The sequence below is a fragment of the Protopterus annectens genome, chromosome 3.part1 (genome assembly GCF_019279795.1).
Source record: "Protopterus annectens isolate FY-2018-M chromosome 3.part1, PAN1.0, whole genome shotgun sequence".
Lineage (NCBI taxonomy): Eukaryota > Metazoa > Chordata > Ceratodontiformes > Protopteridae > Protopterus > Protopterus annectens.
This window is the reverse complement of record NC_056732.1, coordinates 1,080,058,910-1,080,082,746: the sequence shown is the minus strand read 5'-3', so window position 1 is coordinate 1,080,082,746 and position 23,837 is coordinate 1,080,058,910. Positions and strand designations below refer to the sequence as shown.

General features: G+C 42.6%; 2 protein-coding genes across 3 annotated transcripts in view; both read left to right on the top strand.

Moving 5' to 3' along the window:
* Positions 1–23,837, top strand: part of TMEM70 (transmembrane protein 70) — a 798,264-nt gene that overhangs the window by 526,037 nt on the left and 248,390 nt on the right. The gene's annotated exons all lie outside the window — the stretch shown is intronic.
* UBE2W (ubiquitin conjugating enzyme E2 W) overlaps positions 1–23,837 on the top strand; it is a 514,818-nt gene that overhangs the window by 307,714 nt on the left and 183,267 nt on the right. For both annotated transcript variants that reach the window (XM_044067221.1, XM_044067222.1), the window contains exon 5: positions 10,263–10,338. In XM_044067221.1, coding sequence (XP_043923156.1) covers positions 10,263–10,338 — 76 coding nt within the window. The remainder of the gene's footprint in view (positions 1–10,262; positions 10,339–23,837) is intronic.

Here is a 23,837-nt window from a genome sequence, read left to right as displayed (position 1 = left end):
TAGGCGGAAAGCTAACCTTATTTTCAAAAAACTGGCACCACATAACAAAGGACAAGTGGATTTTACAAACCATAGATCAAGGTTACTGTTTCCACTTCCACACTTTACCAGTCAAAAGAGGAATGCCAAATCTACCTCCAAATCAAAAAACAGAGGCTCTACAACAGATAATGGAGTTAGCAAACATGAGAGCTGTGGAAAAAGTGCCAATAGCAGAGCAAGGAAAGGGGTTCTACTCCAGACTATTCCTTGTTCCAAGAAAGGAAAAAAGTTGGAGACCAATTCTCGACCTGTCCACCTTAAATACATACATCATTGTCCCAAAATTCAAAATGCTGACCCTACAGCAACTTCTTCCCATGCTGGGCAAGGAGTGTTGGCTGGTAACTCTAGATCTCAAGGAGGCATACCTGCACGTCCCCATTCGACCAATCTGCAGAAGATACCTCAGATTTCTTGCAGGATCAGAGCACTATCAATTCTCAGCATTGCCCTTTGGCTTATCTACTGCCCAGAGTATTCACAAAATGCCTGGCATCAGTAATCGCCCATTGCAGACTACAGGGAATTCAAATTTATCCATACCTGGACGACTGCCTGCTACAAGGAGACAACAAAAGCAAGCTGACAACAGATTTACAAAGGGTCATTTACTTGCTACAAGCACTGGGATACACAGTCAATCTTCAAAAGTCAAGACTGATACCATCCCAGACAAGGACTTTCCTGGGAGCGAATTGGACACAGTAAGACAAATGGCATTCCTAACTACAGAAAAACAAAAAGAACTCCGTCTTTACTTCTTGGCACTAACAAAACTGAACAAGTTAACAGCAAGAAAGGTACTGCAGGCCTTGGGTTTCATGGCATCATGCATAATCCTGGTTCCATTTGCCAGACTACATATGAGAAAACTACAGTGGTACCTAAAGAATTTATGGTCCCAACACAGACACAGCCTAGAAACGGAAATCCCACTAATACCATGCTTAAAACAGGAGTTCCTATGGTGGGCTCAGGCATGCCAGTCAAACCCAGGCCTGCCTTTCCAAAAGGTCAAGCAAGCCAGACCATCACAACAGGCGCTTCAGACCTAGGATGGGAGCCCACATGCTGGACAAATGCATAAGGATTGTGGACACAGGATCAATTTCACCTACACATCAACCTAAAAGAAATGCTGGCAGTAAAACTGGCAATCCAAAAGTTCAGACCATTTCTCAAGGAAGGCCAGTTGATGATAAGGACAGACAACACCACAGTCATGTGGTACATCAACAAACAGGGAGGCACTCATTCTTACCCCCTATGCAGAATGACTTTGGAGCTGTGGAGCCTGGCACTCAGCTGCAACATCCAGTTACAGGCAATATTTGTACCAGGAAAAGAAAACTCTCTGGCGGATATGTTAAGCAGGACCACATCGGATGCCCACGAATGGCAGCTGCACCCGGACATCTTCAAGACCATCTCGAAGAAATGGGGAATGCCTCAGATAGATCTATTAGCATCCCTCTCAATCACCAGCTCAAAAATTCTGCACAAGGACATTCCACCCACTAGCATGGAAAGTGGACTCACTCTCCTTCAGCTGGGAAGGCCTAACAGCATATGCATTCCCACCTCTTCCCTTGATACACAAAGTACTACTAAAAATCAAGGAAGAACGTCCAAGGATAATCCTGATAGCTCCAAACTGGCCAAGACAACACTGGTACCCACTGCTGAGGAGCATGTCTCGAACAATATGTGGCCAATACCCTGATGCCTGTGATGCTAACTCAGAACAACTACAGCACCATGCATCCAAACCTAAAAACGTTGCAACTGACTGCATGGAACATCACATAGCAGCTGCTAATCCAGAACTTTCACAAAGAGTTAAAGACATTATTTTTGAAGCACGCAGGCCTTCAACAAGAAGGAACTATGCTGGGAAATGGAAAAGGTTTGTCATTTGGAGTTCTGAAAGAGGAAAAGATGTATCAAACATAGATATGCCTAACATTCTGGAGTATCTGGCCGAACTACTTCATTCAGGCCTCTCCTACTCCTCCATCAAGATACATGCATCAGCTATTTCAGCAGAATACAGCTTTGATCCACCTGTTTATTCACACCCTTTGCTCAGGCAGTTCCTCAGAGGAATCAAGAATGTAAAACCTCCAAGGAAACCACCATTGCCAGCTTGGGACTTAAACTTTGTGCTAGAAAAATTGACTCTATCACCCTTTGAACCAGCAGCAACAGCAGACCTACAACACCTGTCATGGAAAACTGCTTTCCTACTGGCAATTACTTCAGCGAGGAGGGTTTCAGAACTACAGGCCTTAATGGCAGTGCAACCCTTCCTAATCTTCCACCAAGATAGTGTCCATGAGGACTAATCCTACATTTATGCCTAAGGTGGTATCCAGAGTGTCTTTAAACCAGGCAATCCACCTACCTACCTTCTTTCCCAACCCATAAAACAGAGGGGAAAGATTTCTGCATACCTTGGATATACATAGACAGCTACGCTACTACTTGGACAGAACAAAAAATAGCAGAAAGACTGACCAACTTTTCGTAGCTTATGCAACAGGAAGGGAAGGAAAAGCTATCTCCAAACAGACAATCTCCAAATGGATAGGAAACTGCATACGATTCTGTTACTCCTTCCATGGAAAGCCAATTCCACAGAACATAAGACCTCATTCTACAAGGGCAACAGCCACTACCACAGCTTTCTTACGAGGAGTGGCTACCAAAGACATTATTGAGGCGGCTACTTGGACCTCCGTGCATACATTTGCCAAGCATTATAATTTACCTCTATATTCCAGACCCCGAGCAGGGTTTGCCACTGCTGTACTGCAAGGGATCCTAAACACACCATAATCTACTTTTATCCTCCTCCCCTAGTTGGCTATGGTATTCTACCCAGTTATGACTGCAGATGCATCCATGAAGGACATAGTACAGTTTTGTACCTACCATAAATGTAGATGTCCGAACTGGATAGCATCTGCAGTCAGGATTACCCTCCCTCCTTCCCCTCTGTGGTACTCCTAGGGTGTTTACCCTCCTAATAGCTAGCTAGTGGGGGGGAGTCTTTCATGGTGTATTTGTTTGTATTTATGTACATACATGCTTATTTTTGTGTTTACCTCTATCTTTTGGAAACATTGGCATCTATCCAAAATTTTTAGCCTTCTAGAGGGCTTCTGGCATCTGGGGCAAGAAACACTGAAGAAAATGGCGTCAGCTGATGCTTTTATACCCAAAGACCAACAGAGATGACGTCGGGTGAAGTGCGACATCAGCCGAAGCCGGACCCGGACTTTGGAATCCGGCCGACTGAAGGGCTGCCTGACGACAGGACAACCCAGTTGTTATGACTGCAGATGCTATCCAGTTCGGACATCTACATTTATGGTAGGTACAAAACTGTACTTTATCGAAGGTGAGACCACTGTCCACCTGTGTCCCTAAGTCTCTTATCACACTTTGTGTTTAGTGTACTGCCACCTATATGGTAATTCATGGATACATGTTTTTTCCCAAGGGGGATAACAATACATTTCTTGGCATTGAGCCTGAGCCCATGGCTCTGGCACCAAGCATCTGTTTCTGTAAGGCCCTTTTGTAGAGTATCCACATCATTTGGGGATTAAATAATGGCTCCCAGTTTGCAGTCATCTGCAAACTTTGTTAGCCAGAGTCCCTTAGTGTTGACCTGTACTTCAGAGAAGTAGATGCCAAACAAGAGCGGCCCCAGGACTGAACCCTGAGGTACTCCACTTGTCACTTGTCTGGAGCTGGATTTGGAGTCGGCTACTTTTACAGTGTGGGTTCTATCAGTAAGCCATTTAGCAACCCATTGGGTGACATAGGGATTAATGCCCAACTTAGTAAGTTTATCTATGATTCCAGAGTGGGGGATGGTGTCAAAGGCCTTGGCAAGGTCTAGATAGGCTGTGTGGACCACCTTACCCTTATCCATGGCTCTGGAGGCTGATTCAAAGAAGTCAATCAGGTTCAGGAGACAAGATCGGCCCTTCACAAACCCAAACTGGGTGGGGTCCAGTGTTTGAAGGTTGCCAATGTCTTTGTTTATAAGTTCCATGATAATACTCTCCATGGCCTTGCAGATAAGGCTTGTCAGACTGATGGGACGGTAGTTTCCGGGATCCAAGGTGGATCCCCCCTTGTGGATTGGGATAACTGTAGCTCTGCGCCACTCATTGGGCACGAAACCTGAGGTGAGGCTATGATTAAACATGACACTTAGGTAAGGTGCCAGTTCATATTGTAGTTCATGTAGTACACAGCCGGGATGTCATCTGGTCCCATGGATGCTGTATTCTTGGCTTTAGAGAGTGCGTTTGTACCTGTGTGGCGTTATTACTGGAATTTGGCAATCTTCCGGTATTGAGATGGGCCATTTAGGGGTGAGAGGGGTGAAGTTGGCACTGAATCGATCTGCCAAGATATTGGCAATATCCTTGGATCAGTATATTTAATGCCATTCTGTTTTAGCTCAGAGCAGATCTGAGCATTGCCATTTAGATTCTTGACATAGTTATAGAATGCTTTGTGGTTGTCTTTGGAATCTTTGGCAATTTTATTTTCGTAACTAGCTTTGGAGGATTTTATGAGGCATCTCAGTTTCTTACTGAGGCTAGTAAGGAGTTTTTGCATCCTGGGATTTTCCTCTTTTCTGCAAAAGTTTCTTCCTTTTGTTGTAAAGTTTGTTTATGGCAGGGGACCACCAGATTGGCTTCCTTTTTTGGATGAGAACATTTTGGTTCTATTTGGGATGGCACGATTCATGCATGAGTGGATGTGCTCGTACAGTGCCTTAGTGTAGGATTCAGCAGTTGAACTTTCAGTTCCGTCTGCATGGGTGTCATGAAGTTTGTCACTTCTGACTTGAGTAGCATGAAGTTGGCTTTGGAGAAGTTTTTATGGTGGTTTCTTTACTGGGGTGTGGGGTGGGATGTGGATGTTAAGGGTGATTAGCTTATGGTCAGACCTGACTAATGAGGGGTGACCATAGGTATGGAGCATTGATTTCCCATGTTGGTAATGACCAGGTCTAGGATATTGGAGCCCTGGTGGGCTATGGATTAGTTGATCCAGGGCGTTGGAATTTATGAATTCCAAGAACCGTTGCACAAAGGTGTTGGGACATGAGTAGTTTTCCCAGTTAATGGCAGGGTAGTTAAAATCACCCAGTATTAGGGTGTTTGGTTCTATCTTAATATTTTCCAGTATGTTTAGAAAGGTGTAGTGAGAATCTTGGGGTATGGTGGGGGATCTGTAGCAAGCTGCAATTTGGATTGCATTCTTACCTAGTGTTAGTTGCACTTGGAGAATTTCAGACACATTGTGTTGGCCAACTAACCTGGTGGTGTGAATATCCTTGGTGAATATCGACACTCCTCCACCTTTAGTGTTTCGGTCCTGGTTTGGTGGCCGAAAAGTGTGGTAAGAGTTGTAGCCTGGTATTGCAGGGGTGCTCTCTGGAGCCTTGAACCATTTCTCAGTTACTGCACAGATGTCGATGTTCTCCATTTTTAGGAGTGCCTCGAGAGAGTGCATTTTGAGGTTTAGACTTCTAGCATTGAGTAGCATTACCTTCAGATTGTACATGCTTGTACCTGTTACGGTGGTGGTTTTGTCCTTTGAAGTTTGCCTAAAAAAGGCACTATAGGGGTGGCAAGAGCCTTATCCCCAGTAACCTGAATCCCAGGGGCGACAGGTGCAGACCATCTCTGGCAAAGCATCGTGGTCTGTCAATCGTGTCATCCCAGACACAGATACTGGATCCCCTTTGAATGACACCATAAGCTTAGCCAATTGTTGAAGTCAATCATTTTATCCTTGTATTGTGGTATCATTCTGGGACTTAAAAGAAGCATACCTGCACATCCCTATCAGGGAGTCTTGCAGAAGATACCTATGCTTCAAAGCAGGCTACATGCACAGTCAGTTCTCTGCACTGCCCTTTGGCTTATCTACTGCTCCCGGGGTATTCACAAAGTGCCTAGCTCCAGTCATTGCATTTTGCAGGCAAAGAAATATTCAACTATACCCATACCTGGACGATTGTCTAATTCGGGCAGAAAGCCAGGGCATTCTTTTGAATCATCTGGCTTTTGTACAAAGGGTACTGACTTTTCTGGGGTTCACTGTAAACAAAAATAAATCATACTTGGTACCCTATCAACAAATTATATTCCTTGGAGCAAGCTTGAATACAACTTCCCAGATGGCTTTCCTCACGCCAGAGAAACAGATTAATTTGACAACTTACTTCAAACAAGTAGCCACAAAAACCCAGCTATCTGCAAGGCAAATACTGCAAGCCTTGGGGTTCATGGCCTCCTGCATTCTTCTAATTCCATATGCAAGGCTGCATATGAGGAAACTACAATGGTATCTCAAAAGCCTATGTTGTCAACATTCACAGGATCTGGAAGCAAGGATTCCTATCATACCTTGCTTACACCTAGAGTTCCTTTGGTGGGCAGAGGCCTGCCACCAAAACAGGGGACTATCATTCACATTACCCCCTGCCACCCAAATCTTAACAGACGCATCAGACTATGCATGGGGGGCTCACCTGGCAGGGAAGTGCATTCAGGGCAAATGGAACCAAAGTCAAATGCACCTGCACATAAATCAAAAGGAAATGTTAGCTGTACAGAAGGCTCTGACAGCCTTCAAGGACCACATTCTTCCAGGACAACTAATGGTAAAGACGGACAACACCATAGTCATGTGTTACATAAACAAGCAGGGGGGTACACATTCTTACCCCCTCTGCAGACTAGCCATAGCATTGTGGAACACAGCCTTGAGCTACCACATGAATCTACAAGCTCAATTCCTGCCAGAGCATTGTGGAACACAGCCTTGAGCTACCACATGAATCTACAAGCTCAATTCCTGCCAGGAAAACTAAATACACTGGCAGACAGACTAAGCAGAAACGTCATGGACCCACACGAGTGTAAACTGGAACCAAGGATTTTCAACATGTTGACAAGCAAATGGGGGGAGCCCAGATGTAGACCTGTTTGTCTCCCCCCAGAACCATCAACTGGACACATTTTGCACAAGGATTCCCCACAAGCTAGCTTGGAAAGTGGATGCTTTATCCTTCAGGTGGAAAAACCTATCAGTTTATGCCTTTCCTCCTCTGCCTCTGCTCTCCAAGGTACTACTAAAGGTCAAACAGGACAAGCCAAGGACGATTTTAATTGCACCAGACTGGTCTCGCCAACACTGGTACCCACTCTTGTGCAGTGTGTCACGCTTGGCTCCATGGCACCTGCCTCAGACTCCTTCCCTGTTGTCTCAGCAGGAGAACCAGATTCTTCACCCTCAGCTGCAAACCCTGACCCTAGCAGCCTGGCTAATTACCTAATCTCTCCTTTACCAACCCTCAGTAAATCAGTGATGGATATCATTTTAGAGGCAAGGAGGCCTAGTACTAGAAAATCTTATGCTGCAAAATGGAAAAGATTTAGTGCCTGGAACCAATCTCAAGGAATGAATGCAGCATTGCCCAATTTACCTCCGATTCTACAATACTGGACTGAGATGCTTCATAAGGGCTTGTCCTTTTCCTCCAAAATTTATGCCTCAGCCATTTCAGCTCATTACAGCAACGAGCCTCCTCTCTTCTCTCACCCACTGCTCCAGCAGTTCCTCAGAGGGGCCAAGAATTTAAGGCCACCCAAGAGAGCTCCTACTCCAGCCTGGGATCTTAATTTTGTCCTTGAGAAACTCACTCTTCCTCCTTTTGTGCCAGCTGCTGCTGCAGATTTAAAATTTCTTTCCTGGAAAACCGCTTTCCTTTTAGCAATCATTTCTGCAAGAAGGGTACCTGAATTACAGGCCCTTATAGCAGTGGAACCTTTAATCATCTTTCATGCAGACAGGGTGTCCCCCAGAGCCAATCCCTTCTTCATACCCAAGGTGGTATCCAGTGTGGCTCTTAATCAGTACATTCATTTGCCTACCTTCTTTCCTAACCCACAGAACAAAGGGGAGCGGATACTGCACTCTTTAGATGTACACAGACAGCTTAGATTCTACTTGGACAGGACTAAACCTCAAAGGAAATCTGAACAACTGCTTGTGGCATTTGCTGCAGAGTCAGAGGGGAAAGCTATTTCAAAACAAACCATTTCAAAATAGATAGGCCACTGCATTCATTTCTGCTATAAGCACCATGGAAAACCTATCCCACAGGGCATCAGACCCCATTCAACCAGGGCTGCATCTACCTCTGCAGCCTTTCTCAGCGGCGTCCCTACTAGGGACATCCTAGAAGCTGCTACCTGGAGTTCTGTACATACTTTCATCAAGTATTATCATTTGCCAATTTTCTCAAAATCCAGAGCTGGTTTTGCCACTGCAGTCTTGCAGGGCCTTATTGCTGGTCCTAATTCTATTTAAATTCCTCCTCCCAACCTTAGCTTTGGGAATCTACCCAAATATAATGACTGCAGCAGTGAAACACGAAGAACATAGTACAGTTGTGTACGCTTACATTAAATGTAGATGTTCGAGTGTATTCACTGTTGCAGTCCTGGTTACCCTCCCTCCAGCCCCCTTTCTTCTTTTGGCTGTACCTCTACTCTCACTTAGTATGCTCAAAATTCTTTTTGGTGTATTTGCTTTTTGTTGGAGGCATATCCTTGTATTTATAGATTTAATTGCTTCCCATTAGGGGGGCACCTGACATCTGGGGCAAGAAAAACTGATGTAATGACGTCGGCTGCATGTTTTATACCAGACGACCTGACGTCATGGAAGAAGGGACAGCAACCGACGCAGGACCCAAGACTTTGTTAATCAGGCCAACTGAGGGCTACTGCAAGCAGATAACCCAAATGTAATGACTGCAACAGTGAATACACTCGAGCATCTGCATTTATGGTAAGTGTACCCAATTGTACTTTCTTCATAAGCTATCTATGCTGTTTTCTGTAGGTTTCGCATGTAAACCACTGTAAAAGTGAATGTGTTATCTTCAGCATGCTTGCTGTTTCCACTGGTATTCAGAACCTCAGTGAAGCACTTCCCGAAGGGCATCCCTCCATCTTAAGGTTTCCCAAAAGCAAGGCAACCCCAGCCTGGGACCTGAATTTTGTATTGGAAAAAAAATATTTTGTCATTTGAACCAGCTGCTTCTGCACCAATTTTTTTTTATAGTGTCTGCTTGGTGATTCTCTACAATACAGGCCCTTGTGCAAAGAACCTTACTTGCGGGTTCCATAAAGACAAGGGTAACCCTGCACACTATTCTCTTGTTATGCCAAAAATCAGTACATAAGTATCCCCCAACCAAGCTGTTTAACCCCTAGCCTTCATCCCTGATCTACTGCATAAGGACAAACAATCTTGCACTCATTAGTTATGCATAGACAGTTAAAATACTGCTAAGGACCAAATCTGTCAGAAAATTTGATCTCTTAGTCTCCTTAAAAGTAAACAAACCATGCCAGCGTCAGAACAAACTTTCTAGCAGTTAGCAAGTTACATTAACATCTGCTGCAAGATCTGTGGCAGGATTTTTGCAGGAAAATGCCAGGCTTATTTCAAAAGGGGTTACTGCAGCTACTCCTGTCTTCCTGATAGAGGTTTGTTTTCAGAACATTCTAGAGACAGACTTCGGTTCCTAGATGCATACCTTTTCAGAACACTCCAGACTGAATGTGATATCCAAGACAAAAGTTGGGTTTGCTTGTGCTCTCCTCAAGGGCATTCCTCAGTCTCTATCTGAACAATGAGCCCAACCACCTGATCAGGAATGGGCAATCTTTGGAAATCTTCCTTGTAATTATGATTACAACAGTGTTACCCCCTTAAATAACACAGTACAGTTGTATAGGCTACTTACCTTAATTGTAGATGTTAGTGTGGTCGCTGTTGAAGTTCTATTTTCACCCATAAAAACCATGAGATGCCAGGTTGAGTACCATTTATACCTCTTCCTCCTTTAAGTCTGTAACTTTGCTCCCGTCCTCTCCTTAATCAGGTTCCCTAAAGAGGGCTATTTTCTGTCATAAGCTGTATTTGTCTGCTCAGCCGTGGGGGAAAGTACTTGACCACACTGTGATATGTGTAATTAGGTAAATTGCTTATACAACTGCACTTTGTAGATTCCAGCTATCTTGTCTGTATTTAAATGTGTTATGCAAAGAGCATTGTGCTTGTAATTGTAATTAAAACACCTTCTTAAATACATTTTTTTTTGTTAGAGGCGACCTCCAGACAATTCATTTTACATAAGAACATGCAATAAGAACCCAAAGAAGACAAAGTGGTGGTATCATGGTAAGTAGGAAAGCTTTAGGTGTGTTAAAGGTTTAATTATACCTATAATTTTGTTGCATCATTTAACTTTGACGGACTATTCTTAGCAAGGTTCTGAGTGTATTCTTGGACGTAATTAAAGCAAAATGCAAATAACACTGCAAGGAAACATTGCCTAAAACTAAAATGTAGACAGCACTTTGTTTTGAGAACAGGTTGACAAGTCATTGTTCATGTCGCCACAGTGCTAGCAGGCAGCTCCCTATTAAGGTGGAGACAGCCAAATGTTTATGCCTTCACCCTCACAGCTGCTCCCAAAGTATACACAAAAGTCCCTAGTTAGTGTGGTCTTTAAAAGGGGGAAAATAATCCATGTTTACCCATAACTTGATAACTTTCATTCATGCTGACTACTACAACAGCTAATGGACAATTTTGGATTAGTTGTTCTGTTTCTTGTGTCCTTGGACTTGTCAGTAAATGAAAATAAAATAGTTTATGCCTGCAAAGAAGTCAAAGGCTTAATTTTTTTGGGGAACAGTGTATGATTTGTGTTGCCCTAATAGAAAATCTGTGAAATGATCCCCTTCTTTGGACAGCAGCCCAGGCCTTAACTGTCAGTGAGGATCTCTCATGTGTTCTGGATCATTTCAGCTAATATTTTTGTGGTACCATCTGCCAAACTCCAGAGCTTTTCTGTCTGAAGTCTGTCCTCGGATCACATCACTGGTAATGGTTCTGAGCTGTGGTTGCAGATGCAGCAATACTGATTTTTTTTTTTTAAGCAAACTGTTGCTTCTGTGTCAGCCAGTAACCTTCATCCTAACGGTTAGTACATAAATGTTGGCAGGGCTGTCTATTTTCAGGATCTGTCAGGCCAGGGGAGTTCGTTCCATATACAGGGAAGGAATGTACATCAACCTAAAGGAAACAAAACATTTGGGAAGAGTCTGCCTTCATGAGTATTCAGGTAGATAAGACAGCTCAATGGTAATTTTCTCCTTAAATGTATATACAGTGTCCTGAGTCACTAGCACCTTTGGAGGCTAGCCATGAAGGTCTTGAAGTTAAAGTTTCCATGATTTTGGAAGACGGGCGATTAGGGATTTATTTGCTTCACCAGGGAATACTTGGTTATTAATGTTTTATGCAGTTTCCCAGAATGTGTTGTCAGATTCTTAGGAGAGCATTAGAAACAAAACAAAACTTTGACCACCACGGCTGGGCTAAAACAAATATATTTATTTAGACAATAATGGTAAGTGCTTTCATGGCAAATGCCTCTTCTTCAGACCATACCAATTACACATCTACTTAAAAATTATAAGGCAGCAAATGGAATCAGTGAAATAAGTCGCAAGGCCTAAACACTGTTTTTAAAGATGCACTCTTATTCAAACCAGGGCTGTTGTCAGCTTGTGGAACCAAAATCAATTTCAATTCACTATATTCAGTTCTGTTTCTGATATCATCTCCCTTTTCATTCAAATTCATTAATTTTAAAACTAGAACTTTAAAACAGTGATTGGAACCAGAGTCATGTGAATGCTTCGCTGAGGCGCTATTCAGTTCCTGTTTCCTAATATCATTTTTGTGTTCCAAGAACCTTTTTTTGAGTGCAGTTGGTTTTCCCTATATAAAATGTATTGCATGATATGCATTGTGTAAAATTATAAGAGTGCTGCACTTACAGTCAGCATAGAAATCAAATTCTGTCAGATGGCCAGATACTGGATGCTCAGTATATAAAGTAGACCAAATAAAACCTACATGCTCTGCAGAAGCGACATGAAAAAGGTCCTTCCTTATACAATCAGAATTCATGGTGGTCTTTTGTCTGCAACATAACTGATGTTTCAAGGATGTATTATTTCTAAAGGAAAACTTAGGTATTCCACCTAAGATCTTTTTAATGTCCTCATTGGCCAATACTATTGGCCAATTTTTCTTTATAATCTCACATACAATATTTACATTACTCTAAGTGAGCAAAAATCTGGGTTCTTAGTTACGCTCACTTTGATTTAAGCATGACATAACATTACTACCTTCTGAAAAGTAAGGTTTGGCAGATGTTCTTCTCATTGATTTACTTGCTTAATTGTATTGATCTCGCCATATGAATAACTGCCATTTAAAAACTCTATAGCCATAGTTTGAAATGTGCTGGCTAACATTTCATCATTGTCGTAGTCTCATTGCTCTCAAAAAGTGGCCTTTCAAAACATTTCTTGGTACATGTCTAGGGTGAGTATTAGATTTATGCAGGGTTTCCTGTATAAAGTCGTATTAAGTTTACCCAACATATTTTTACTGACTGTAACATCTAAAATAATTTAGTGAAGTGTGTGGCCACTCATGGGTAAACTTAAGATTCACTTTGGTAGAATTTGATTATTTCCATACAACCAACCAATCTGAGGTACCTTTCCAAACCAGAAAAATATCCTCGAAAAAAAAAAACACCTTTAGTCACATATGCACTCAAAAAATGGGTTATCCTTCAGGACTTTCTCAAATTCTCACTGTATCAGAACCATATCTTCATATGAATTTGCACAGACTGTACCCATGGCAACACAAATTTTTTGAAGATAGAACTAATTTTCAAAAGTAAAAATACTGTTCTCCAAAATATACTCCAAAAGATTACAAATCAACTTGACTTTATTATTCGATAAGTCACTATGGCCAGTCAAAATCATTCTTGTACTCTCAATACTTGATTCCATTAGGTATGATGGTAAAGAGACAATTGATATCCGAAGTGACAAAAAGGATATCTCCATTCATTTCAACTCCTTTAAATCAATTTAAATAAATATTTAAAAACATTCTTTGCTTTTAAAACAGTCTGCATATTGTCTAAAATGGGTTTTTAGAACCTTTTTAGCATAGATGGAGGTTCCGTGAACCATCCACGGCTCGATACAATTGGACGCATCTGTGGTTTAACTGTGTCTGTGTAAACTTTAGGTAATACATGCATAATAGGAACCACAGGATGCTCTACATTAAAGTATTTAAATAAATCTTGTATAATAAGACCAGTCATGTGCCAATCAAAAAAAAAAGTTCACTTTGTCAATCAGTCCTGTTACTTGAAACTTGTACAACCACATGCAAGTAAGATCATCTTGCAATATTTCAGACATTTGTTCTATATAAAATTGCATATCCATCACTACAGTGCCCCCACCTTTGTCCACAACGTATATCTCTAAAAAAAAAAAAAAAAAAAAAAAGATGTTTCACATAGTTCTGTTAAGACCTTTCATTCATTAGCAGTCAGGTTATGAAATGAATTTTTTTGTCTATGCAGGAGAGAATCGTGCATCTCATCCTCGCATACATTGGAGAAACCATCCATGAAGGGATGTATAGCTGGTGTAAAAGTACTGAGTTTCTTAAAAGCATTGCAGCTTTCATTCGGATGAGGAAACATTAAACATAGTGATACATTGCTAGCAAATTATTTCAAGTCAATCAAAACATCAGTAATATCCGACTGTTGTGCAGGTATAAAAGAAAGACCTTTACTCAGTACATACACATGCAGATATTTCAAGCACAGACATTAATGCCCTTCTAACTTGCCAGTATACCAAAACACTTGTTCCCATAATAAGTGTCGAGGCTGTTCTTAAAAATATCTAAACTAGTACTTGCTTTAGTGTAATTTGGTAGTCTCTCCCATTCATCAGCTACTGTCAGAGAACCAATTAGTACACTTCTCATTCCTATAGAATCTTCCACATAGGTTGTCTGATGAATCTGTAGTACTTTTTGATAACCCCAGACATTCCCAGGTAGTTGTTTCTAAATGCCCTATATACCTGAATAAGATCTCCTCGTAGATATCTGTAAGAGACACTGTACAAGCTCAGATTTTAGTTTTTCATAATAACTTAAATTTTCACATCCATGGATGCCCATATTTTCACTGCATTCTTTCCAGTTTACTCATGCTTGTTTTCTTATAGGGTTTTCCATATTGTTATTCCATACTCAAGTTTGAGACTAATGTAACTAACAAGCAATGGCTTCATTTTTGATTTCCTAGACTTTATATGTCTTTTTATACAATCTATAGTTCTATAACTATTATTAATTGATTGGTTGATATGATTAGAAAAACTCATAGCTGAGTCTACCCATATACCCGGGTCCTTCAGCAAGTCTGCAGTTTCAATCAGTGTGCTGTATTAAGTATTCACCTTTCAGTTTGTCTCCCTAATCTCACATGCTTCATTTTTGATATATTTGTCAGCATATTATTCTCCTGTGTGCAAATGGTCAATTTAGTCAAGTTATTTTGCAGACCTCTCTTATTTGTAACGCATGTAATTGGTATACCAAATCTGCATATAGACTGTAGAACACCTCAGATAAAAAGTTAGGTCTGAAAGATACAATCTAAACAGGTAAGGGCCTAGGACAGAGCCTTGCAGGACACCGTGACTGTAACCAAGGGGATTTCACCTGAACAGTTGTGTACTTGCCATGTCCTGTTTGTAAGCCATGCAACTATCCATCTTATGAAGAGTACACGAATACCTAATTGTATTAATTAATTGATCAGTGTTTTGTATATGACCCTGTCAAATGCTGAAGTTAAATTTATATAAATTACATCATAGCCCAATTTTTCATTCATAGCTGCTTGTTATATTATAGAACATCATGTTACAGGTGGTAATGGATCCATTTTCAACATATGCATGCTGATATATGGTTTCAAGTCCCAACTTATCCAGTTCTAATAATAACTTGTCCAATATTCCTTCTCCATTATTTTTCCACAACAAGAAAGTAGACTTAAAGGTCTGTATGAGCCTGGGTTTGTCCTACTCCCTTTTCCCTTGAAGACAGTTTTAATACGTGCATGTGTCCAGTCTTGGGTTCTCATATTTGTATGGCCTAGTGAATAATAGATGTAATGGTACCGTAAGTTCTTGCTGAAGTGTCCTCAGGTCATTTTTACTAAGTCCATCTCCTCGTGCTTTGTTTGGATCAAATTTGCATGTTTTTCAATATAGTCTAATTTGATTCCAGTATCTTGGGTTACCTGGATGTCGCCAGGACAATTCATCACCCCTTTTGTGGAGCCAAAACTGTTTTGCATAAGCTTTTGACTACATCTATAATCTGTTGTCTGAGAATACATTTTAGAATCTGCACACAGTTTATCAATTTGTTTGGCTTTACTCCTTCCACATCTTGTGTACCTGTAAAAAGGTTTCCTATTATGCTCCATATCTTTATATAAATTTTCTTCAAATATTTCTTGATCTTATCTCACACTGTGCTTAATCTGTTTGTCCATCTGGTTTATTTCAGTTTTCAAAGTTGTAGTTTGACCTCTCTTCCATTTCTCATATTTTTCTCTCACCTTAATCTGGTATCTTGTTATGGCAATATATCCCCCTGATGTTGTATGCCTAGACCCTGATGTTAAGCATTTTTTTTTTATTTTTATTTATTTTTTTGCACTCTATTTCTCTTTCAAAACCTTCCACATTCCATCTGCAGTTTTTCCACTGAACACCTCAGTCCAGTTTAAAAGTGACTGTTTTGCTTCCATATAATCTGTAATTAACCTTCTGTGCATTGGTTTAGATTTCAGTTTGGCAGAATGATCTAGCAACAAATTAACCTTTATAACACTATGATCACTGCACATCAGCAGTGGTAAAACTTGACTTGATGTAACAGTAATTTCTTTAGGAACGCAAACAATGTCTAGCATGTTCCCTCCCCTTGTAGATGTTAGTGTTTCACTGTTGCAGTCATCTTACTTGGGTTATCCTGACAGGGGTAGCCCTCAGTTGACCTGAATACCAGAGGCTTAGTATTTCTGAGTCGGTTGCTCTTGTTCCAGGACTGACATCAGGATGTTTATCATAAGTATAGCTGCAGTCATAACAGATGGGTTCTCCTGCCGTCAGGCGGGTCCTCGGTCGGCCGAATTCCAAAGTCTAGGTCCGGTGTCGGTTGTCATCGCCTCTTCCCTGACGTCAGTGCGACAGGGGTATAAAAGAACCAGCCAACGCCATTTTCTTAAGTCTTTCTTGCCGCGCGGTGCCCGAAGCAGAAGCAGTTCGCAAGTGCCGGTTGGCCAGCTCCTGAGATTACAAAAAATTTGGAACCAAAGTCTTCTTAAAAGCTAAAGTACCCCGTTTGGGGAAACTTTTTCTTGCCTCAGACCGATGTCAGACAAAGTTAATTGTATTTCTTGTGGGAAGCAAATACCGCATAAGGATTTCCATTCCCTCTGTATACCTTGTTTAGGCCCAGACCACGACGTCTCGGTCTGTCGCTTTTGTGCTACATTCAACAAACGCACTAGTAAGCGTCGGGCGGAGTTCGCCCAGCATTATTTTGGGAAAGCATTTAACTATACTATGTCGTCGGATACTCCGACTCCGGTTTTGTCTAAAAAACGCAAAGACAAGGACCGACACTAGAGGTCCACGACCTCTACCGACACCACGCCTAAGCCGACTACACGTGATCCGGTTCTCAGCGAGGTGCCTATGCAGCCCCTGATTACCGACGACACATCTTTGGCGGTGTCTCCTGTATGAGGTCGCAGGCTCCTCGGCCCACACCCTGACTACAGATACCGAAGCCACGCTTGGCGTTGAAACACAGAATGTGGACAGGTCCACCTCCACTCAAGGTGTCTTCAGACCTTCCTCTTCTTTCTCCATCAAGGCTTTCACCAAGTCTAAAGCTACCATGCACCCTAGGAGACCAGCTACACAGGGCCCATCTCCAGGCCCCATGCCTAAGAAACAGATGCTTAAAATGGCTGAGGATTTAATTACTCTAATCAGAGGTTCTCAGCCACCTCTGGACAAAAGACCCAGAGTGGAGGAAGATTCCCCCTCCTCTGATCAGGGCTCCATTATTTCAGAGCACTCTGATTATCAGGAACAGTCTTACTCCCCTTTTGAAGACTCTGATGCATAGGAATCTATTCCTTCTGTATCCCCCCCCTGAAGATTACTCATTTGGTGAAACTCTGCATACCTTAAGGGAACACTTCCACTGGGAAGGCCAGGATTGTTCAGATTCCAAGAAAAGGCTCAGGGAATTTCTTTTGTTACCCCAGCACAGGCCTCTGGCTATACCTCCTGTCCTGGACATCCTAGATGATGTTTACTCGGAGGCCTGCCTTAACCCGGATTCTCTTCCTCCAGCTCCAGTTAAGCCTGACAGGTACTACAGGGTTCTTGACTCGCACCAGTTTCTATACAAAAGCCATGCTGCTGACCTAGAAACCATCTCACAGGGGCCCAAGGGAGTTAAGGCCTCCATTACCAAAAACCTATTGCCTTCCGAGAGAGATTCCAGATCCTTAGAAAGGTGGGGAAAAAAGGTATATACCTCGGCTACCTTATCCATGAGGGCCTTAAACTGTCAGTTTCATATGCTAAAATGCCAACAGTTTCTGTTATCTCAATTGAAAAGTAAAATGTCACAACCTGAACAACCAGACATAAAGGAGTTGCAGGATTTGATGCATAGTGCAGAGCAAGTGGGTAAACATACATTACAATGTGGTTTTGATGCTCTAGAGGCCTCATGTAGAGCTGCTGTTACAGGCTCAGTCATACGTAGGCATGCCTGGCTCAAGGAACAAGCCTTACCTATGCCCCTCTTCAAAAGGATGTACTATTTGGGGCAAATGCTGAGGAAGTATTACGGAAAATGGAGGAAAAGGCTAAATCGATGCAAACTGTGAAAGAATTTCTGCAGGTCCAACCCCCACGTTTTAGTAGAAATTGGCCTTCCAAAAACTGGTCCTTTCCTGCCACAGACAGACCCCAAAGAGGCAGATACTGGCGCCCCAGGGGCAGAGGACAAACACAAGGCTCGTACAGAGGCAGACAATGGCAAGCTCCTACACAAAGAGGTGGTGAGGACAACTCGCAATCTTTCAGAAAGCAAAACCAATGACTTTCCCCTTTGCATGCCAACCAGGTCTCAAATGGCAGCCCCCTTAGGAGGAAAGCTGGCACTATTCTCAAAAAATTGGCATATTGTCACAAAGGACAAATGGATCCTGGACATTATAAACAGAGGCTACAAATTCCATTTTCATACCCTTCCAAAAATGAAAGGCATGCCAAACCTGCCACACAATCAAAGGGCAGAGGCAGAAAAGCAAATTTCAGGTCATGAAAGCTATTCAAGAGGTACCTACACACGAACAAGGTCAAGGTTTTTATTCCAGGCTATTTCTGGTGCCAAGGAAGGGAAAAGATTGGAGACCGATTTTGGATCTTTCCATCCTAAACACATTCCTACTCGTACCAAAATTCAAGATGCTCACTCTACAGCAACTTCTTCCCATGCTGGGCAAGGAGTCTTGGCTGGTAACATTGGACCTCAAGGAGGCATACCTGCATGTCCCAATCAGGCAAAATTGCAGAAGATACCTCAGATTTCTTGCAGGTTCAACCCATTATCAATTCTCTGCATTGCCCTTTGGTTTATCTACTGCGCCCAGAGTATTCACGAAATGCCTGGCATCAGTAATTGCCTACTGCAGACTTCAAGGGATACAAATATACCCTTATTTGGATGACTGCCTGATCCAAGCGGACAGCAAGCACATTCTTCTGAAACATCTGGCTTATGTAATAATATTATTAAACTCTCTAGGATACACAGTCAACAAAGGGAAATCAAGACTAATACCCTCTCGGAAGATAATTTTCCTGGGTGCCAATTTGGACACAAACACCCAGATGACCTACCTCACGCCAGAGAAGCAGGGGCAACTAATTCAATATTTCAGAACACTGGCAAATTGCACCAGGCTGACTGCAAGGAAAATCCTGCAGGCTCTGGGATTCATGGCATCTTGCATCTTACTAATCCCATGTGCAAAGCTGCATATGAGAAAACTACAATGGTACCTAAAAAACATATGGTCTCAACACAGCCACAGTTTGGAAACAATACCATTAATTCCATGTCTGCAAAAGGAATTTCTGTGGTGGGCTCAAGCATGCCAAACAAACACAGGTCTTCCATTCAGCAAGCCTCAAGCAAATCAAGTCATCACAACAGACGCCTCGGACTACGCCTGGGGGGCGCACATGACAGACCGGTGCATTCAGGGCAAATGGACCCAAAAAGAAAAGCACCTTCACATCAATCAAAAAGAAACGTTAGCAGTGATAAATGCTATTATAGCTTTCAAGGACCTTCTACAACCAGGTCAGCTATTGATAAGAACAGACAACACCACAGTTGTGGTACATAAACAAGCAGGGAGGAACACATTCTTATCCCCTATGCAGACTGGCCATGTCACTTTGGAACATGGCTATGGACTTACAAATGGAACTACAAGCACAGTACTTGCCAGGCAAAGAAAACACGCTGGCAGACAACCTAAGCAGGAATATGACGGATCCACACGAATGGAAGTTGCATCCAAAAGTTTTTACAGAAATAATCCAAGAATGGGGAAGGCCAGACATAGATCTCTTTGCCTCTCTCAAAAATCAATTGACAAAATTCTGTTCAAGGATCTTCCATCCAAAGGCCTGGAGAGTGGACGCTCTCTCTTTCAGTTGGACATCAATGACAGTTTATGCCTTCCCATCTCTTCCTCTGATGCCCAAAGTCCTATTGAAGACCAGAGCAGACAGACCAAAGATGATCCTCATTGCTCCGGACTGGCCAAGGCAACACTGGTACCCACTCCTGAGGAGCCTGACTCATTCCCCACCGTGGACCCTGCCTCTAATGCCTCTTCTTCTGACTCAGCACAGCTTCAAAACTCTTCACAGTCAGCTGAAAACACTCGATCTAGCCACATGGAAGATTCCTAAGCATCACAGCAGGCCCTGCTCTCCAAGGAGGTGCAGGATGTCATTTTGGAGGCCAGAAGGCCATCAACTAGAAAAGCTTACTCTGCAAAATGGAAACATTTTTGTTTGGAATGAGAAAAAGGGCCAGTGCCCTGGAAAACTGAATTTACCTCAAATACTACAATATTTGGCTGAACTGCTAAGCAGTGGACTTTCGTTCTCCTCCATCAAAATCCATGCCTCAGCCATTTCTGCAGAATACAACACTGATCCACCTTTATTCTCTCACCCTCTATTAAGACAGTTCCTCAGAGGGGCTAAGAATTTAAGACCTCCAAGAAAACAACCAATACCTGCTTGGGATCTTAATTTCATTCTGGAAAAACTGACTTTGCCTCCTTTTGAGCCAGCTGCCTCATCAGATTTACAATATTTGTCCTGGAAAACAGCTTTCCTTCTGGCTATCACTTCAGCTCGTAGAGTTTCAGAACTACAGGCTCTTATGGCTGTCCAGCCTTTTATCATCTTCCATCAAGACAGAGTTTCATTATGTACCAACCCATCCTTTATGCCTAAAGTGGTATCCAGGGTAGCTTTAAATCAGGCCATACATTTACCTACTTTTTATCCTAATCCTCAAAACAAAGGGGATAGATTACTGCATTCCTTGGACATCCACAGACTGTGTTATTATCTGGACAGAACAAAACCTTTCAGAAAATCAGAACAGCTTTTTGTGGCCTATGCGGTAGGAGCTCAAGGAAAGTCAATATCCAAACAGACAATCTCAAAATGGATAGCCCACTGCATATGCTTTTGCTATTCCTTTCATGGCAAAACTGTACCTACAGGCATTAGAACTCATTCTACCAGGGCCACAGCCACCTCTGCAGCCTTCCTCAGAGGAGTTCCTACCAAGGATATTTTAGAAGCAGCCACTTAGGAGTTCTGTGCATACCTTCTCCAAGCACTACAACCTACCATTATACTCCAAATCTAGAGCAGGCTTTGCCACTGCAGTTTTACAGGGCATTTTGGCTCCTCCTAGCTCCACCTAGTGCCTACCACCCCTTTCTTAGCTTTGGGATTCTACCCATCTTTTATGACTGCAGCTGTATGCACGATGAACATAGTACAGTTTTGTACCTACCATAAATGTAGATGTTCGAGTGCTAATACAGCTGCAGTCCAGGTTTCCCTCCCTCCTTCCCCTCTAGGGGTGTTCTTTTATGGTGTATTTGCTTGCAACTTCTGGTCTTTGATTATATTGCATTGCATTATTACATAATTTTATGTATTGCCTTCCTTCTGGGGGCACCTGACATCTGGGGCAAGAAAAACTGAAGAAAATGGCGTCGGCTGGTTCTTTTATACCCCTGTCGCACTGACGTCAGGGAAGAGGCGACGACAACCGACGCCGGACCTAGACTTTGGAATTTGGCCGACCGAGGACCCGCCTGACGGCAGGAGAACCCATCTGTTATGACTGCAGCTGTATTAGCACTCGAACATCTACATTTATGGTAGGTACAAAACTGTACTTTGTCAGTGGTATAAAAACAGGCATCCAATGCCATTACATCTGTCTTTCTTGCCTAGGAGCCCGAAGGAGAAGCAGTTTGCACGAGTGCCGGTCGGCCGCTACCCGAGTTTTCATTTCCAGAATTGAAGTTGAAGTCTTCTAAAATGAAGTACCCCATTGGGGATTCTTTTTTCTTGCTCTAACCAATGTCAGAAAAACAATTGTCTCGCCTGTGGAAAGCAAATACCACACCGAGATTTCCATTCTTACTGCATCACCTGTTTAGGCCCAGACCACAACATCTCTCGCTGTCTGTTTTGTGCTTTGTTCAACTCCAGAACTATAAGTAGTCAGGCCCTTATCGTAGCTAAATACTTTCGCTCTCGAGCTCCATATTCCGAAATGGCTTTGATAAGCCATCAGACTACTTATCTTCTGAAAAAAAATGTAAGGATAAAGACAGACCGCACAGGTCCAAAACTGCCGATGATGCTTACGTTAAGCTAGTCGCCAGTTCGCTAGTACTCAGGCACTTTCGCAGCCCCTGATGCCTGCTTCTACGGATTCGCAGGCTGCAATCGAGACCCATTCAGAGTCCAGTATGCCGCGAGACTCTTTGACTATGGAACCTGCGGATGTCTGTCCTTGGATGGGTCCGGAGCTGCTGTGCAGGCTGCTTCTTCGCACTACCGATATTCGACACAAAGACTACTACTTTTGCGTCTTCAGTTCTTTCTAAAACTACCAAGTTTCTAAGCCCCAGGGTACAAACTTCACCTAAAAAAACGACAATCCAAGCTCAAGTGCCTGCTTCCATGCCTCAATCTCAAATGTTTAAAATGGCAGAAGACCTTATGCTGATTAGGGGAAGCCAGCCTACCCCTGCTAAAAGAAAGAGGCTTGCCCACATCAGCTTTATCTGACCAAGAGTCCAACTGAGGTTTCTGATTATGAAGACATGCCCTTATCTGCTTACGAGGATTCAGATGCAGAGGAATCCATTCCTTCTGTTTCTCTTCCAGAGGATTTTTCTTTTGGTGAAACCCTACATACCTTGAGATACCATTTCCATTGGGAATGCCAGGATTATTCTCAGTCCAAAAAGAGACTTGGGGGGGGGGGGTTTAGATTTACCACAGCACAGACCCTTAGCTATTCCTTCTGTTGGATGTTGTGGATGATGTTTTATGGAATCCATTCTAACTCCTGATACTCTACCTCCTGCTCCCAGGAAACCTGAGTCCCTGACTCGCACAAATTTCTTTTCAAAAATCCTACTGCTGACCCAGAGGTCCTCTCCCAAGGACCTAAAGGAATAAAAGCAACCACCGCTAAGAATCCCACCCTTTCGGACTGGGATTCCCAAGCTTTAGACAGATGGGGTAAAACGTATACACCTCTGCAACTCTTGCCATTAGAGCATTAAATTGCTAGTTTCACATGCTGAAATACCAGCAACATACTATGGAATTTATTAAACAAAAATTATCTACCTTCCCAGACTCTGCAGAAAATAAAGAATTACAGGAGCTTATGCATTTTGCAAGCCAAGTTAATAAGCATATCCTGCAATGTGGGTTTGATGCCTTAGAAATATCTTGCAGGGCAGCAGGTTCTGTACTTAGAAGGCATGCTTGGCTTAAGGCCAGACCTTGCCAGTCCATGTCAAATCTAAATTATTGGACGCACAACTGAACATCTGTTTGGTACCAAAGCAGAAGAAGTTTTAAAAAAGATGGAAGAAAAAGCTAAGTCTATGCAGACAGTTGAAGACTTTTTGCAAGTCCAGCCTTCAGAGATTCAGTAGGCATTGCCCCTCAAAACACTGGTCCTTTCCAGCCCCCTCAAAGCTGCCTCAGACTAGATCTAGGGGAAGCAGACCCACCAGACAGCAGTCTTAGGGAATGCAGAGATCTAAGCAATGGAGTACCTCCATTTCTAAAATGGGGAGTGCTAAGCCACCCCCTTATGGAAAGGATTCACAATGACTTTTCAACTCCACCTCTTACCTCTGCCCACCTGCTTGTGCCCCTAGGAGGAAAACTTGCCTCCCATGCAAAAAACTGGGCCTCCATCACCAACGATCGATGGGTCCTCCAACATAGTGTATCAGGAGTACAAATTTTATTTCCACACACTGCCAACCCCAGAAGGGTTCCGAGATC